This window comes from Scyliorhinus torazame, chromosome 5 (assembly GCF_047496885.1).
Source record: "Scyliorhinus torazame isolate Kashiwa2021f chromosome 5, sScyTor2.1, whole genome shotgun sequence".
Classification (NCBI taxonomy): Eukaryota; Metazoa; Chordata; class Chondrichthyes; order Carcharhiniformes; family Scyliorhinidae; genus Scyliorhinus; species Scyliorhinus torazame.
In genome coordinates, this window is record NC_092711.1 from 159,985,161 (window position 1) to 159,999,311 (window position 14,151).

At 46.3% G+C, this 14,151-nt stretch overlaps 1 protein-coding gene across 1 annotated transcript; it reads right to left on the minus strand.

The window, feature by feature from the left end:
- Nucleotides 1-1,008: 1,008 nt before the first annotated feature.
- On the minus strand, nucleotides 1,009-11,431 carry LOC140422188 (uncharacterized). Its single transcript, XM_072507205.1, has 2 exons — nucleotides 9,581-11,431; nucleotides 1,009-7,148 (listed from the first exon to the last, which is right to left on the minus strand). The coding sequence occupies exon 2, from the start codon at nucleotides 6,791-6,793 to the stop codon at nucleotides 5,870-5,872; it is 924 nt and encodes a 307-aa protein (XP_072363306.1). The 5' UTR covers nucleotides 6,794-7,148; nucleotides 9,581-11,431; the 3' UTR covers nucleotides 1,009-5,869.
- Nucleotides 11,432-14,151: the final 2,720 nt, after the last annotated feature.

The following is a 14,151-nucleotide window of genomic DNA, read 5'->3' on the forward strand; positions in this document are numbered from 1 at the left end:
AGGAATTACAGACAGAAATCCCAAACATCACATCTTGTTCTGACAGAGTCACTTGATTCTTTGGGACACACACACCCGAGTGAGAGTGTTCCAGAGCACTGACTGTGGAAAGAGCTTCAACCAGTTACAGAGCTTCACAGAGGGGAGGGACTGTACACGTGTTCTCTGTATGAGTAAGGCTTCAATTGTCTAACCTGGAGAGACACAAGGAGACCCAAAACATGGAGAAACAGTGGGAATGCCGGGACTGGGAAGGGATGCAAAGCCCCATCTGCACTGGAAGCTCATCGGTGCATTCACACTGGGAGAGGCCATTCAGCAGCTCTCAGTGTGGGAAGAGATTCAGACATTTATCCACCCTGCGGAGACATCAGCCAGTTCACCCCGGGGAGTGAGCATTCACCTGCATTCAGTGTGGGAAGGGATTCTGTGTTTCCTTGTACCTGCTGAGACACCAACAAGGTCACAAGTGATTACAGGGGTTGGATTCTGCTGTTATTGTTGCTACTCTCAATTACACCCAGAACAGCATTGTGTTCATTCTGTCAGTTGGTCAATGGGGAGGGTCGGAGGGTTTCGTTCTGCTGGACTGGCCGGTCTCACGACTTTGCCTCCAGTGGGCTGATGCTCTTGAGCCTTGTGGCAAATACTTGGCTTCAAATTTCATAAGGATCACAGAGTGAAAGGATGTTTGGAAGGTAGATGACAGATAGTTCCTGTTTCTGTTTGGAACCCCAAAGCATGCAGGTTTAGATGAAGATAGGCTATGGTGGTTAAATGGTTCCGTCTCAGAAGGAAACTGTCAAGCTATGAGGGCCAAGTTGATTGGGAACTTACAATAAAATGTGTAATGATACACAGGCAGTCGCATTTAAGGAATTATCACATATTTACATAAAATATAGATTCCTTTAAAGAAACAAAATCCAACTGGAAAAGTGACGCAACCGTGACTAACAAGAAAAATTAAAGATTCCATTAGGTCAAAGGAAGAGGCTCATTAATCGATTACAGATTTATTGCTTCACTGATTTATTGGTACCTTGAAGAATCAATGCAGTATCATTCTTAAATTCAGTATACATACAGACAGAAAATGGAATATCCACAAGGCAAAGTCATTGTTTCAGATAAAAATATGAGAATTGCTGTACAGCAACTTAATGTGTCAGAATCTAACACGGTTTCAAAAAAAGTTGCATAAAAGCCCTCGTAATGAATAAACCATTGTTCTACAAATACATCAAGTAATGAAAAAGTATCGCAGCCTTAGCAACAGAAACATTTACAAAATGTAGCAAAGCCTCAGCAACAAGCAAGGTTAATGCAGCACACCTTATCTTCAGAGGATTGGTACACATGGCGGGAGCATGTAGACATTTAATTAAATTGATAGACATTAATGAATCTTAAGTAATGACCAATGCCTGGATAACAAATCATGCTCCAAGTGACAGAGAGTTTTTTGAATAAATTAGGAAGCCTCAGCTGAGAATTTGAAACCAATAAGGGGTTAGACCATTGATAAGAATTTCTTTAAGAATAAAGTTTCATGACTAAAGTTTGTTCTGTACTGATGCTTTAAGAAATTCTGAACCATTGATTCATTTTCTAATATTTTCTGATGTTTTTGTTTAACTCTCTTTATTATGTTTTGATGTATTATTTCATCTGAATTTTGATTTCTTTTTATGTAAGAGAATCAAGATGGATAATAAAGTTGTATTTTTGGACACCTCCAATCAACCAGATCTTGGGCTTATTTTTGAAGATAAAATAAAAAATCTTATCACTCATATAGTTGCCAAAATAAGTGTAAGCCCGAGGATTGGAAACTTGTCTTAGAATTCAGCAAAGGAGGATCAAGAAACTCATAAAAAGAAAATAGAATAGGAGAGCAAACTGGCTAGAAACATAAAAAAACGATTGGAAAAGTTCCTGTAAAATGTGAAAAGGAAAAGATTCGCAAAGACCAATGTGGGTCCATTCCAGACAGAGACAGGAGAGTTTATAATGGGGAATAAGGAAATGACAGCGAAAATAAACAATGTGTATCTGTCTTCACAGAGGAAGATACGGAAATTGTCCCAAAAACACGCGAGAACCAAGGGACCAGTGAGCACGAGGAACTGAAAGAGATTAGCATTAGAGAAAAAGCAGTACTGGAGAAATTAATGTGGTTGAAAGTTAATAAATCCCCAAAAGCTGCTGCTCTACATCCCAGAGTGTTGAAAGAGGTGGCTGTAGAGATAGTGGATACATTGGTGATCACCTTTCAAAATTCTATAGATTCTGGAATGGTTCCTGCAGATTGGAAGGTGGTAAATGTAACCCCAATATTTAAGTAGCGAGAGAGAAAACGGGGAACCACAGACCCATTAGCCTGACATCAGAAGGAGGGAAAATGCTACAATCCATTATAAAGGATGTGATAACATACAAATTAGGAGCAAGAGTAGGCCACTCGGCCCCTCGAGCCTGCTCCACCATTTAATAAGTTGATCTGATTGTAACCTCAACTCCAGATTCCCCCCGATAACCTTTCACCCCACTTGCTTATCAAGAATCTATTCAACTCAGTCTTCAAAATATTCAAAGACTCTGCTTCCACTGCCCTTTGAGGAAGAAGTTCCAAAGACTCCCAACTCGGAGAGAAAAAAAGTTCTCCTCTGCCTTAAATGGGCAAGTATTACTTTTAAAGTGACTCCAATTTCTAGATTCTCCCACAAGAGGAAACATCCTTTCCACATCTACCCTGTCAAGGCCCCTCAGGATCTGATACGGTTCAATCAAGTCACCTAAACTCCATTGGACACAAGCCCAGCCTGTCCAATCATTCCTCATAAGACCAGCCTCCAATTCCAGGTATGAGCCCAGTAAACCTTCTCTGAACTGCTTCCAACACATTTACATCCTTCCTTAAATGAGAGCAATACTGTACACAGTGCTCCAGATGTGGACTCATCAATGTCCTGTATAACTGAAGCACAACCTCCCTACTTTTGTATTCAATTCCCGTTTTGTGATTCATGCACTTGGACACCCAGATCCCTCGGAGTCTCAGAGCTCTACAATCTCTCACTATTCAAATCAGAAACTGTTTTATTCTTCTGGCAACATGGACAATTTCTCATTTTCTCACATTATTCTCCATTTGGCAGATCTTTTCCCACTCACGTAACCTACCTCTATCCTTTCTAGTCTCCTTATGTCCTCTTCACAATTTACTTTCCTACCAATCTTTATACCATCGGAGCGTCAGAGCAGGAGTTGGCCATTCAGCCATCGATCCTGCGCCACCATTCAATATGATCTTGGCTGATCCTCCACTTCACGGTAGCACAGTAGTTAGCACAGTTGCTTCACAGCTCCAGGGTCCCAGGTTCGAATACGGCTTGGGTCACTGTCTGTGCGGAGTTTGCACTTTCTCCCTGTGCCCGAGTGGGTTTCCTCTGGGTGCTCCGGTTTCCTCCCACAGTCCAAAGATGTGCAGGTTAGATGGATTGGCCATGATAAATTGCCGTCAGCGTCCATAAAGTTTGGGTGGGGTCACTGGGTTACGGGGATAGGGGGGGGGTGGACTTTGGTCGGGTGCTCTTTCCAAGGGCCGGTGCAGACTCAATGGGCCGAATGGCCTCCTTATGCATTGTAAATTCTATGATTCTATGATTCAATGTCTTTTCCCCCACACTATCTCCATATCCATTTGTGTTATTGATATTTAGAAACCTGTCAGTTGGGTGGCACGGTGACCTCACGGCACCAAGAACCCGAGTTCGATCCTGGCCCCGGGTCACTGTCCATGTGGAGTTTGCACATTCTCCTAGTGTCTTGTGGGTCTCAGATCCACAACCGAACTTGTTGTGCAGCATTGGTGAATTGGCCTCGCCACACTGCCCCTTAATTAGAGAAACATAATTTATTAAACAAAGAAACAGAAATCTGTCAGTCTCTGCTTTAAACACACTCAGTGACTGAGCTCCCACAGCCCTCTGGGGTAGAGAATTCCAAAGATTCACAACCCGAGGAGTAAAAAAATGTCTCCTCCGAGACCGGTCCTAAGTGGCTTCCCCCTTATTTTGAATTTGTGTCCCCTGGTTCCAGACTCCCCAACCAGGGGAAACATCTCACCTGCACCCACCCTGTCTATTCCTTTATGGATTTTGTAAATTTCAATGAAATCCCCTCTCATTCCTTGAAACTCTAGAGAAAAGAGGCCTAGTTTCCCCAATCTCTCTTCACAGGACTGTCCTGCCAAACCCAGAACAAGTCTGGTGAAACTTTGTTGCTGTTCCTCTGTGGCAATACCTTTCCTAAGGTAAGGGGAGTAAAACTGCACACATTACTCCAGCTGTGGTCTAAGCATTTCATAATGATCGATGTCATCGAGGCACGTTGCCTGGTTCTTCTTTGGCACTGGTATGATAGTGGTCTTCTTGAAGCAGGTAGGAACCTCAGAATGGAGTAGGGAGAGGTTGAGGATGTCCACAAACACACCCGCCAGTTGGTCCGCACAAGGTCTGGGTGCATGGCAGGGACTCCCGTCAGTACCTGTCGCTTTCCGAGGGTTCACTTTCAAGAAGGCCACTCTGACTTTGGAGGCTGGGACGGTGGGCATGGGTGTGACCAAGGCTGCTGGGGCAGATGACAGAGGTTTGTTGGTTTCCTGCTCGAAATAAGCATAGAATGCATTGGGTTTGTTGGGAAGGAGTGCGCTGTTGCTAAAGATCCTACTCAGCTTTGCTTTTTAGCGCATTATGTTGTTTAAGCCTCGCCACAATCGATGAGAGTCCATGATTCTCGCTTAGTCTGGGCAACTCTTCTGTTGTCTCTTGGCATCCCTGTTGGCTTTGCAGAGGTCATACCTAGATTTTTTTGTACTGACTTGAACGCCTCAGGCGTGGCCTTCAGTCGGGAGTGAATCTCCCGATTAAACCATGGTTTCTGGTTGGGTAACGTACGTACTACCTTCTTTGACACACAATCTTCTACACACTTACTGATGAAGTCTGTGATGGTGCTGGCATACTCATTTAGGTTAACTGCCGAGTTCTTGAATATGGATCAGTCACGTAAGAGCTCTTCTGTTGCCTCAGACCAGCATTGCACAACCTTCATAACCAGATTCTCCAGCTTAAGTTTCTGCTTAAGGAGCGCCATCTTGTGGTCCGATTTTACGAAGTGCGGTCAGGGGATGGAGCATCAGGCGCCCTTGATGTTTGTGTAGCAGTGGTCAAGGATGTTGGGGCCCCTGTTGGGACAGGAGATGTGTTGGGGGAATTTGGGCAGTGCACTCGAGGTTGGCCTGGTTAAAATCCTCGGCCACGATGAACAAGGCCTCCTGGTATTCGGCTTTATTGTTATTTATAGCGGTTACAATTCATCAAGGGCCTTCTTCACTTCCGCCTGGGGTGGGATGTAGACCGCTGTGATGATGGCAGAAGTGAATTCCGTGGAAGGCAGTGTGGACAGCACTTCACAGTTGGGTATTCCAGGTCCGGGGAGCAGTAGTTCACCAGGGTCCGCAATTACAGCACCAGGAGTTGGCGAGGAGACAAACACTTTCACCCACTCCAGGTTCAGTCCTGGATGTGATTAACAGCAGAATCCAATCCAACATCACTTGTGACCCCTTTGGTGCCTCAGCATGTTGGACGACTGAGTGAATCCCTCCCCACAGTGAGAGCAGGTGAATGGCTTCTTTCCAGTGTGAACTCGCTGGTGTCTCCGCAATCTGGATGATGTTTGAAACCTCTTTGTGCAGTGAGAGCAGCTGAACGGTCTCTCCTCAGTGTGAATGCGCTGGTGTTCCATCAGTACCTGAGAGCTTTGAAACCCACTCCCACAGTCGGAGCATTTAAACGGTCTCTCATTGCTGTGAGTGACATTGTGGCTCAGCAGGTGATGACCGAGTGAATCTTTTCCCAGTCGGAGAGGTGAACGGGCTCTCAACGGTGTGACCTCGCTCGTGTTTCATCAGGTTGGATGAGGTTCTAAAGCACTTTGTGCAGTGAGAGCAGCTGAACGGTTTCGCCTCAGAGTGAACACGCTGGTGGGACATCAGTCGCTGTGAGCTTTTGAAACCCCTCCAGCAGTCAGAGCATTTAAAGGGCCTGCTCTTGGTGTGAGTGACATTGTGGCTACACAGGCCGGATAATTGAGTGAATCCCTTATCACACACAGTGCAGATGAATGGCTTCTCCCCGGTGTGAACTCTCTGGTGTCTCTGCAGGTTGGATAACTGAGCGAATCCCTTCCCACAGTCAGAGCAGGTGAATGGCATCTCCCCGGTGTGAACTCGTTCGTGTCTCCGCAGGTTGCCAATGTCAGTGAATCCCTTTTTACACTGAGAGCAGTTGAAAGGCCTCTCTCCAGTGTGAACTCGTTCGTGTTTCCGCAGGTTGCCAATGTCATTGAATCTCTTTTCACACTGAAAGCAGGTGAAAGGCCTTTCTCCAGTGTGAACTCGTTCGTGTTTCCGCAGGTTGCCAATGTCAGTGAATCCCTTTTTACACTGAGAGCAGATGAAAGGCCTCTCTCCAGTGTGAACTCGTTCGTGCCTCCGCAGGCTGCTAATGTCAGTGAATCCCTTTCCACACTGAGAGCAGGTGAAAGGCCTCTCTCCAGTGTGAACTCGTTCGTGTTGGCGCAGGCTGCCAATGTCAGTGAATCCCTTTTCACACTGAGAGCAGGTGAACGGCCTCTCTCCAGTGTGACTGCGTTGATGCCTTGCCAGCTCGTGTGGGGCTCTGAATCCCTTCCCACAATCCTCACATTTCCATGGTTTCTCCATGGTCCGGGTGATCTTGCGTCTCACCACGTTGGATGATCAGTTGGAGCCTCATCCACACACAGAACACCTATACAGTCTCTCCCTGCTGTGACTGTAGTATTGTTTCAGGCTGTGTCACTGATTAAAGCTCTTTCCACAGTCAGTGCTCCGCAACAGTCTCACACGGGCTGTCTGTGTGTCTCAGTGCTTTTCCAGACACACTGATGTTTAAAATCTCTTGAAGCAGACAGAATAGACAAACATTTCTCCTTCTAGATTCAAAGGCCAATGATCCCAAGAATTGAGTGACTCAGTCAGTTCTTGACGTGATATTTAGTTTGAAATCTCGGCCTCAAACTCCTCTTGTTCGAACTTCCTGCAAACAGATTTTACAATAGTCATCATTGTTAGTACAGGATAGAAACTCAGAACAGACAATTCTAGTTTCTATCAAACATTCTTTCCTCTCTCTTTCCCTGAAATGCTCTAAATCTCAATCCCACACACTCTCCCTCCATTCTAACTCTGCTGTATCTAATATTCCCCCTCCCAATTCTCCTGAAGGTGCTGATTCAGGCTGATTGACAAATCCAAGCTCACTGCTTCCTGCCCTGGACAGAGAGACCTATATTCACTTACTTTCCCTCCCAATTTTCTTGAAGGTGTTGATCAACAAATCTAAACTCACTAAAACCTGTACAAGAGTAGAGAATCTCCATACAAGTACATTTACTGATTAGAGATAGGGAAATTCTGAGGAAGAACTTTATTTGGTCACGGAGCGGTCATGACATGGAACTCACTGCCCACAAGCGTTGTGGAAGTCGAGATGATCAATAATTCAAAATAATATATGAAGAAAATAAGCTTTCAGGGGAACAGGGATATCGAAAGGGAATGGGACTGACTGGATTACTGTACAGAGAGTCAGCATTGACTTGAGTTCCCAAATGGATTCTGTAAATGCTGCAATGACTGTATGACTGGAAATATATCATGTAGGTAGAACTAATAATACATGTATTTCATTACAGAACCATCAATAATATATCTAATACATTCCATACAACACTAGATATATCTCTGTGCAATATAACATTTAAAAAAAATCATTTACAGGATGTGGGAGTTGCTGGTTCAGCCAGCATTTATTGCCCATCCCTAGTTGCCCTTCAGAAGGTGGTGATGAGTTGCCTTCTTGAACCGTTGCAGTCCTTGAGTTGTTGGTACATCCCCTGTGCTGTCAGGGAAGGAGTTCCAGATGTCGCCCCAGCAACAATGAAGGAAGGGCGATATATTTCCAAGTCTGTCTGGTGAGTGACTTGGAGGTGAACCTCCAGGTAGTGGGGTTCCCAACTATCTGCTGCTCTTGTCCTTCTAGATAGTAGTGGTTATGGGTTTGGAAGGTGCTGTCGGAGGAAGCTTGGTGAGTTACTGCAGTGTATCTTGCAGATGGTATACACGGCTGCCACTGTTCGTCGGTGGTGGAGTGTTTGAATATTCATGGAATGGGGAGCAGTCAAGCAGGCTGCTTTGTTTTGGATGGTGTAGAGCAGCATCTTGAGTGTTGTTGGAGCTGCACTCAACCAGGCAAGTGGTAATTATTCTATTACATGCCTGACTTGTGCCTTGTATATGGTGGACAGGCTTTGGGGGTCAGAAGGTGCATTATTCACTGTAGTCTTTGGCCTGCCCGGATGGCCACCGTATTAATATGGCTAGTCCAGTTCAGTTCCTGATCAATGGTAACCCTCAGGATGTTGGCTGTGGAGGATTCAGCAAAGCTAATCCCACTGAATGTCAAGGGGTGGTGGTTAGATCCTCCTTTATAGGAGATGGTCATTGCCTGCCACTTGTGTAGTACAAATGTAACTTGCCACTTATCAGCCAACATCACAGATACTGTGTAGGACATGCTGCATTTGGACATGGACTGCTTCATTATCTGAGGAGTCACGAATGGTGTTGAACATTTGGACATGGACTGCTCTATTATCTGAGGAATCACGAATGGTGTTGAACATTGGGCAGTCATCCACAAACATTCCCACTTCTAGCCTTGTGATGAAAGGGAGGTCATTGATGAAGCAGCTAGAGATGATTCGGCCCAGGAGTGTGCCCTGAGGACCTCCTGGAGCTGAGATGATTGACCCCCAACCACCACAGTCATCTTCCTTTGTGCCAGGTATGACTCCAACCAGCGGAGAGTTTTCCCCGATTCCCATTGACTGCAGTTTAGCTGGGGCTCCTTGATGCCATAGTCAGTCAAATGCTGCCTTGATACCAAGGGCAGTCACTCTCACCTCACCTCTGGCATTCAGCTCTTTTGTCCATGTTTGAACCAAGGCTGTAATGAGGTCAGGAGCTGAGTGACCCTGGTTGGACCCAAACTGAGCGTCCGTGAGCAGGTTTTGCTGAGTAAGTACCACCTGCTAGCGCTGTTAATGACTCCTCCCATCACTTTGCTGATGGTGGAGAGTATTCCGACAGGGAAGTAATTGGTTGGGTTTGGTTTGTCCTGTTTACTGTTCCCTTTAATGTCAGCCATCTCCTGGGGAAAGCTGCCCTTTAAATGTGAACATTAGGAAAGAGACCATCATTTTAGCCAGACAAATAAATGTGTCAAGTTGAGGGAGCAAAGTATGTCAATGTCTTTCAGTCAGCCAGAGAGAGAGACCTGGGCCAAGCTTTCCAGTCTGCACACTCACTGGATTCACTTTCTTTCACTTCAGTTGCTGCAAGCTACCAATTGAAGGTCAGAATGAGACAAGAAATGGCAAGAGGGAGAAAAGAAAGTGTTTTACTCACAGATGTTGCAGACAGCAGTCTGTGTGCAGCTCAAGCTCATTCAGGGTCGGAGGAACAACAGCTTTGCTCGGCAGAAACCTCCACGTCCAGCTTCCGCATTGAGACAATGAAGGAGCTCTGATTGGTGGAGGAGCAGAGTCCTTCCGGTCCTCCAATCTTCCTATTGGTCAACACCCCAGCAGTAAGGTCAGCGGAAGTGAGCTCCCCTGCACATGCGCAGCTTCCCCTTCCCTGAGACATGTACACCCCGGGTCAGGGGAGGGGTAGATCACCGACGGCCGGAACTGTCAGCCGGTTGCCTGGAAACCTCATCTGGAGAATATGTGGGGGAAAGGGAACAATGGGTATGGGTGGGGGCGGGGGATGCCGCGTCTGCGCGTTGGGCAGTGACGTCTTATTCCTATTGGTTGAGTTTGAGGACGAGCTCCTTTGTGATGTGACAATGTGGAGGATGGACAATGAGTTTCAGACTAAAACTTTCTTCTCTGGGCAACATCTGGGAGCAAATCAATGTCCCCCCCCCCCCTTTCAATAGTTCAAAAGATATAGGAGCAAGTTAGGCTATTTGGCCCATCCAGTATAACCCTTCAACCCGATTTAATACCGGCAGCACGGTAGCATTGTGGATTGCACAATTGCTTCACAGCTCCAGGGTCCCAGGTTCGATTCCGGCTTGGGTCACTGTCTGTGTGGAGTCTGCACATCCTCCCCGTGTCTGCGTGGGTTTCCTCCCTCAGTCCAAAGATGTGCAGGTTAGGTGGATTTGCCAAAATTGCCCTTAGTGCTGGGTGGGGTTACTGGGCTATGGGCATAGGGTGGAGGTGTTGACCTTGGGCAGGTTGCTCTTTCCAAGAGCCGGTGCAGACTCGATGGGCTGAATGGCCTCCTTCTGCACTGTAAATTCTATGATAATCTATTCTACGATTAAAAATCTGTCTAACTCCTCCCTAAATTTATTCACTGTCCCAGCTCCACCGCACTCTGGGGTAATGAATTCCACAGATTCACAGCCCTTGGGAGAAGCAGCTTCTCTTCAACTCTTTAGAATTTGCTACCTCTTTTTTAAAATAATCTTTATTGTCACAAGTAGGCTTACATTAACACGACAATGAAGTTACTCTGAAAAGCCCCTACACTCCACATTTTGGCACCTGTTCGGGCACACAGAGGGAGAATTCAGAATGTCCAAATGATCTAACAGCATGTCATTCGGGGCTTGTGGGAGGAAACTGAAGCACCCGGTGGAATCTTAGAATTTACAGTGCAGAAGGAGGGCATTCAGCCCGTCGAGTTTGCACTAGCCCCTGGAAAGACCACCCCACTCCAGCCCACGCCTCCACCCCAACCCCGTAACCCAGGAAACCCACCTAACCTTTTTGGACACAAAGGGCAATTTATCATGGCCAATTCACCTAACCTGCACATCTTTGAATGTGGGAGGAAACCGGAACACGGGTACAAAATCTACGGAGACATGGGGAGAACATGCAGACTCCACACAGCCAGTGACCCAAACCGGAATTGAACCTGAGACCCTGGAGACATGGAGCAACTGTGCTAACCACTGTGCTACCATGCTGCCCATCTTATCCTAAGACTATTACCTCTCGTTCTAGAATGCCTGAAAGACGTGCTGTTAGGTGAATTGAACATTCTGAATTCTCCTTCTGTGTACCCTAACAGGCGACAGAATGTGGTGACTTGGGGAGTTTCACAGTAACTTCATTGCTGTGTTTTTTAAAAATTTAAAGTACCCAATTCATTTTTTCCAATTCAGGGGCAATTTAGCGTGGCCAATCCACCTGGGCTGCACATCTTTGGGTTGAGGGGGCGAACCCACTCAAACCGGGGAGAATGTGCAAACTCCGCACGGACAGTGACCCAGATCCAGGATCAAACCTGGTACCTCGGCGCTATGAGGCAGCAGTGCTAACCACCGCGCCACCAAGCTGCCCCATTGCGGTGTTAATGTAAGCCTACTTGTGACAAAAATAAAGATTATTATTATTATTAAGTGGGAGTAGCCTCTCCAAGGCGGCCTTCAGGACAACAACGCAGAATCGCCGAGCACAGACTTATAGCCAAGTTCCGCACACATGAGTACGGCCTCAACCGGGACCTTGGATTCATGTCGCATTACATTCACCCCCCCCCCCCCCAACCATCTGGCCTGGGCTTGCGAAATCCTACCAACTGTCCTGGCTTGAGACAATTCACACCTCTCTAACCTGTAATTATCCCTCTCTCTATTCACTCCGTCTGGACCTGTAAAGACTTAATTACCTGCAAAGACTCACATTTAAAAGTATCATCGTGCATCATTGACTTTGTCTATGTATATGTTTCTGGAACCCACCTCTTCATTTGCCTGAGGAAGGAGCTGTGCTCCGCAAGCTAGTGATTCGAAACCAACCTGTTGGACTTTAACCTGGTGTTGTAAGACTTCTTACTGTGCTCACCCCAGTCCAACGCAAGCATTACCATATTAAAGTAAAGGGGCAAAGTGGCAGCATGGTGGCGCAGTGGTTAGTGCTGCTGCCTCACAGCGCCGAGGTTCCAGGTTCGATCCCGGCTCTGGGTCACTGTCCGTATGGAGTTTGCACATTCTCCCAGTGTTTGCGTGGGTTTCACTCCCACAACCCAAAGATGTGCAGGGTAGGTGAACTGGTAATGCTAAATTGCCCCTTAATTGGAAAAGATAAATTGGGTACTCTAAAATTAAAAAAAAGTAAAAGGGCAAAGACTATTTATAGGTTAAGAGATACATTCCTAATAAAAAGAGTGTTCAGGCATTGTTACTTCTAGTTTTTTGCAGAAAAAGTCATCAAACGTGAAGATTTTGCCTTCTAACTCTTTAATTTGTTCACTGGGTTTAAAATTTATCTTTTAAAGTTACTGATCTTTTCAGAAATCTTACACAGTTGATTTAGAGCTACAAGTTTCAACTTCCTATTCAGCATCAGGCAACTTCTGTCTCTCTATTGCTCATGTCAATGACAGCCCAGCAACAGAGCTGAGTGCTGGAGATGCCGTCACTCCTTTTAGGAGCTGAAATCAGTAGAAAGATGAACCACAGTATCTGGTTGAGCTTTGTGTTAGCTGTCTGACCATGATGACCATATATAAATAGCGAACCAAGTAATATGTTGTGATGAGGGTTTAGAAACAGACCCTGGGTAGACGAGTTCACTGAAGCTGTGGGCTCGTCAGCTGTACAATGAAACCAGGCATCCAACAGCCACAGAGACCTGTAATAATGGACACTGGGTTTAACCCTGTTCTGTATTAAACAGACCTACCTGATACTGGAGGTGATATAGTTAATCTGACCCTTAATTCATTCAATTCCAAAAGTGAATAACATTTATTCAAGTAGTGATTACTCTGTTAATCTGTGAACAAAGTGGTGTCAGTTCATGCAGATCCGTGTCTGAACTCAATTTCATTATTTATTTTTGTTACTGACTAGGGTGCCTCTCTCGCTCTTCTCTATATCGCTCCTGCCTCTCTCAGTCTCTGATGCTCCCCTCTCCCTCTGGTGCCTCTCTCTCCCTCTGTCTCTCTCAGCTGCCTCTCACTCTCTGTTATCAGTGCTTAGGAAGGCAGGTGGGATAGTTTCCTTTGGTAGCCGAGGGCCAAGAATATAAGAACAGGGAGATTGTGCTGGAACTGGATCAAACACCAGTTAGACCACAGCCGGAGCACTGTGGACAGTTCTGGTCACCACATTACAGGAAGGATGTGATCACACGAGAGAGGCTGCAGAGCGGATTTATGATGATGTTACCCAGGAGGGAGAATTTTAACTATGAGGAAAGATTGGAGAGGCTGGGGTTGTTCTCATTGGAACAGAGGAGGCTGAGGGGAGATTGAATTGAGTTGTGTGTAATTCTGAGGGGCTCAGATAGAGTGAATATTCCCCTCAGCAGAGCCCAACCCCTGCAGTCAAACATGAAGTCACTGGTGTGTCAGGAAGTGGGATGAGTGAGTGACTCTCTATCCGCACAGAGAACATGTAAACAGCAGCTCCCCAGTTTGAACTCGCTGGTGTGTCAACAGGCTGGAGGATTGGCTGAATTCCATCCCACTCCTGGAACATTTTTCAATGTCCTGTCCCCAGTGCCAGCAGGCTGCCTGACTGAGAGAAGCTCTGTCCACAGACAGAGCAGATGAATGGCCTGTCGTTAATATGGAGATGCTGGTGTCATATTGATATTGTTCATTCCGGGGATTTCCGGTGACAACATGTCGGTGGATGTCGCACGTTAGGTGGCTCCTGTGAGAGTCTCAGATTTTTGGATGTTTATTCCCAGTTTTGGGACAGTTTTTAGATGAGTTGTTGAGGGAAGTTGTAAGGAGGCCGACGAATGTCGAAGTCCCAGAGGAAAGGTGCTGGAAAGAAGGGGGCGAGCGAAGGTCCGCCAGCGAGTGCTGCTGTGAGTCCTGCAGGAAGGAAGGTGGCGGGGGCTGGGTCGTCGGGTGGGGCTGCTCCCCTCACCGGGGAAACTCTGACCGAGGTGATGTCAGAGCTTCAGACATAAGTAGATATTACCCCTTTGAACTGAATTGGC

Excerpts from the sequence above, each read along its gene's own strand:
- LOC140422188 (XM_072507205.1), bottom strand. The coding sequence starts at position 6,793 with ATGGAGAAACCATGGAAATGTGAGGATTGTGGGAAGGGATTCAGAGCC.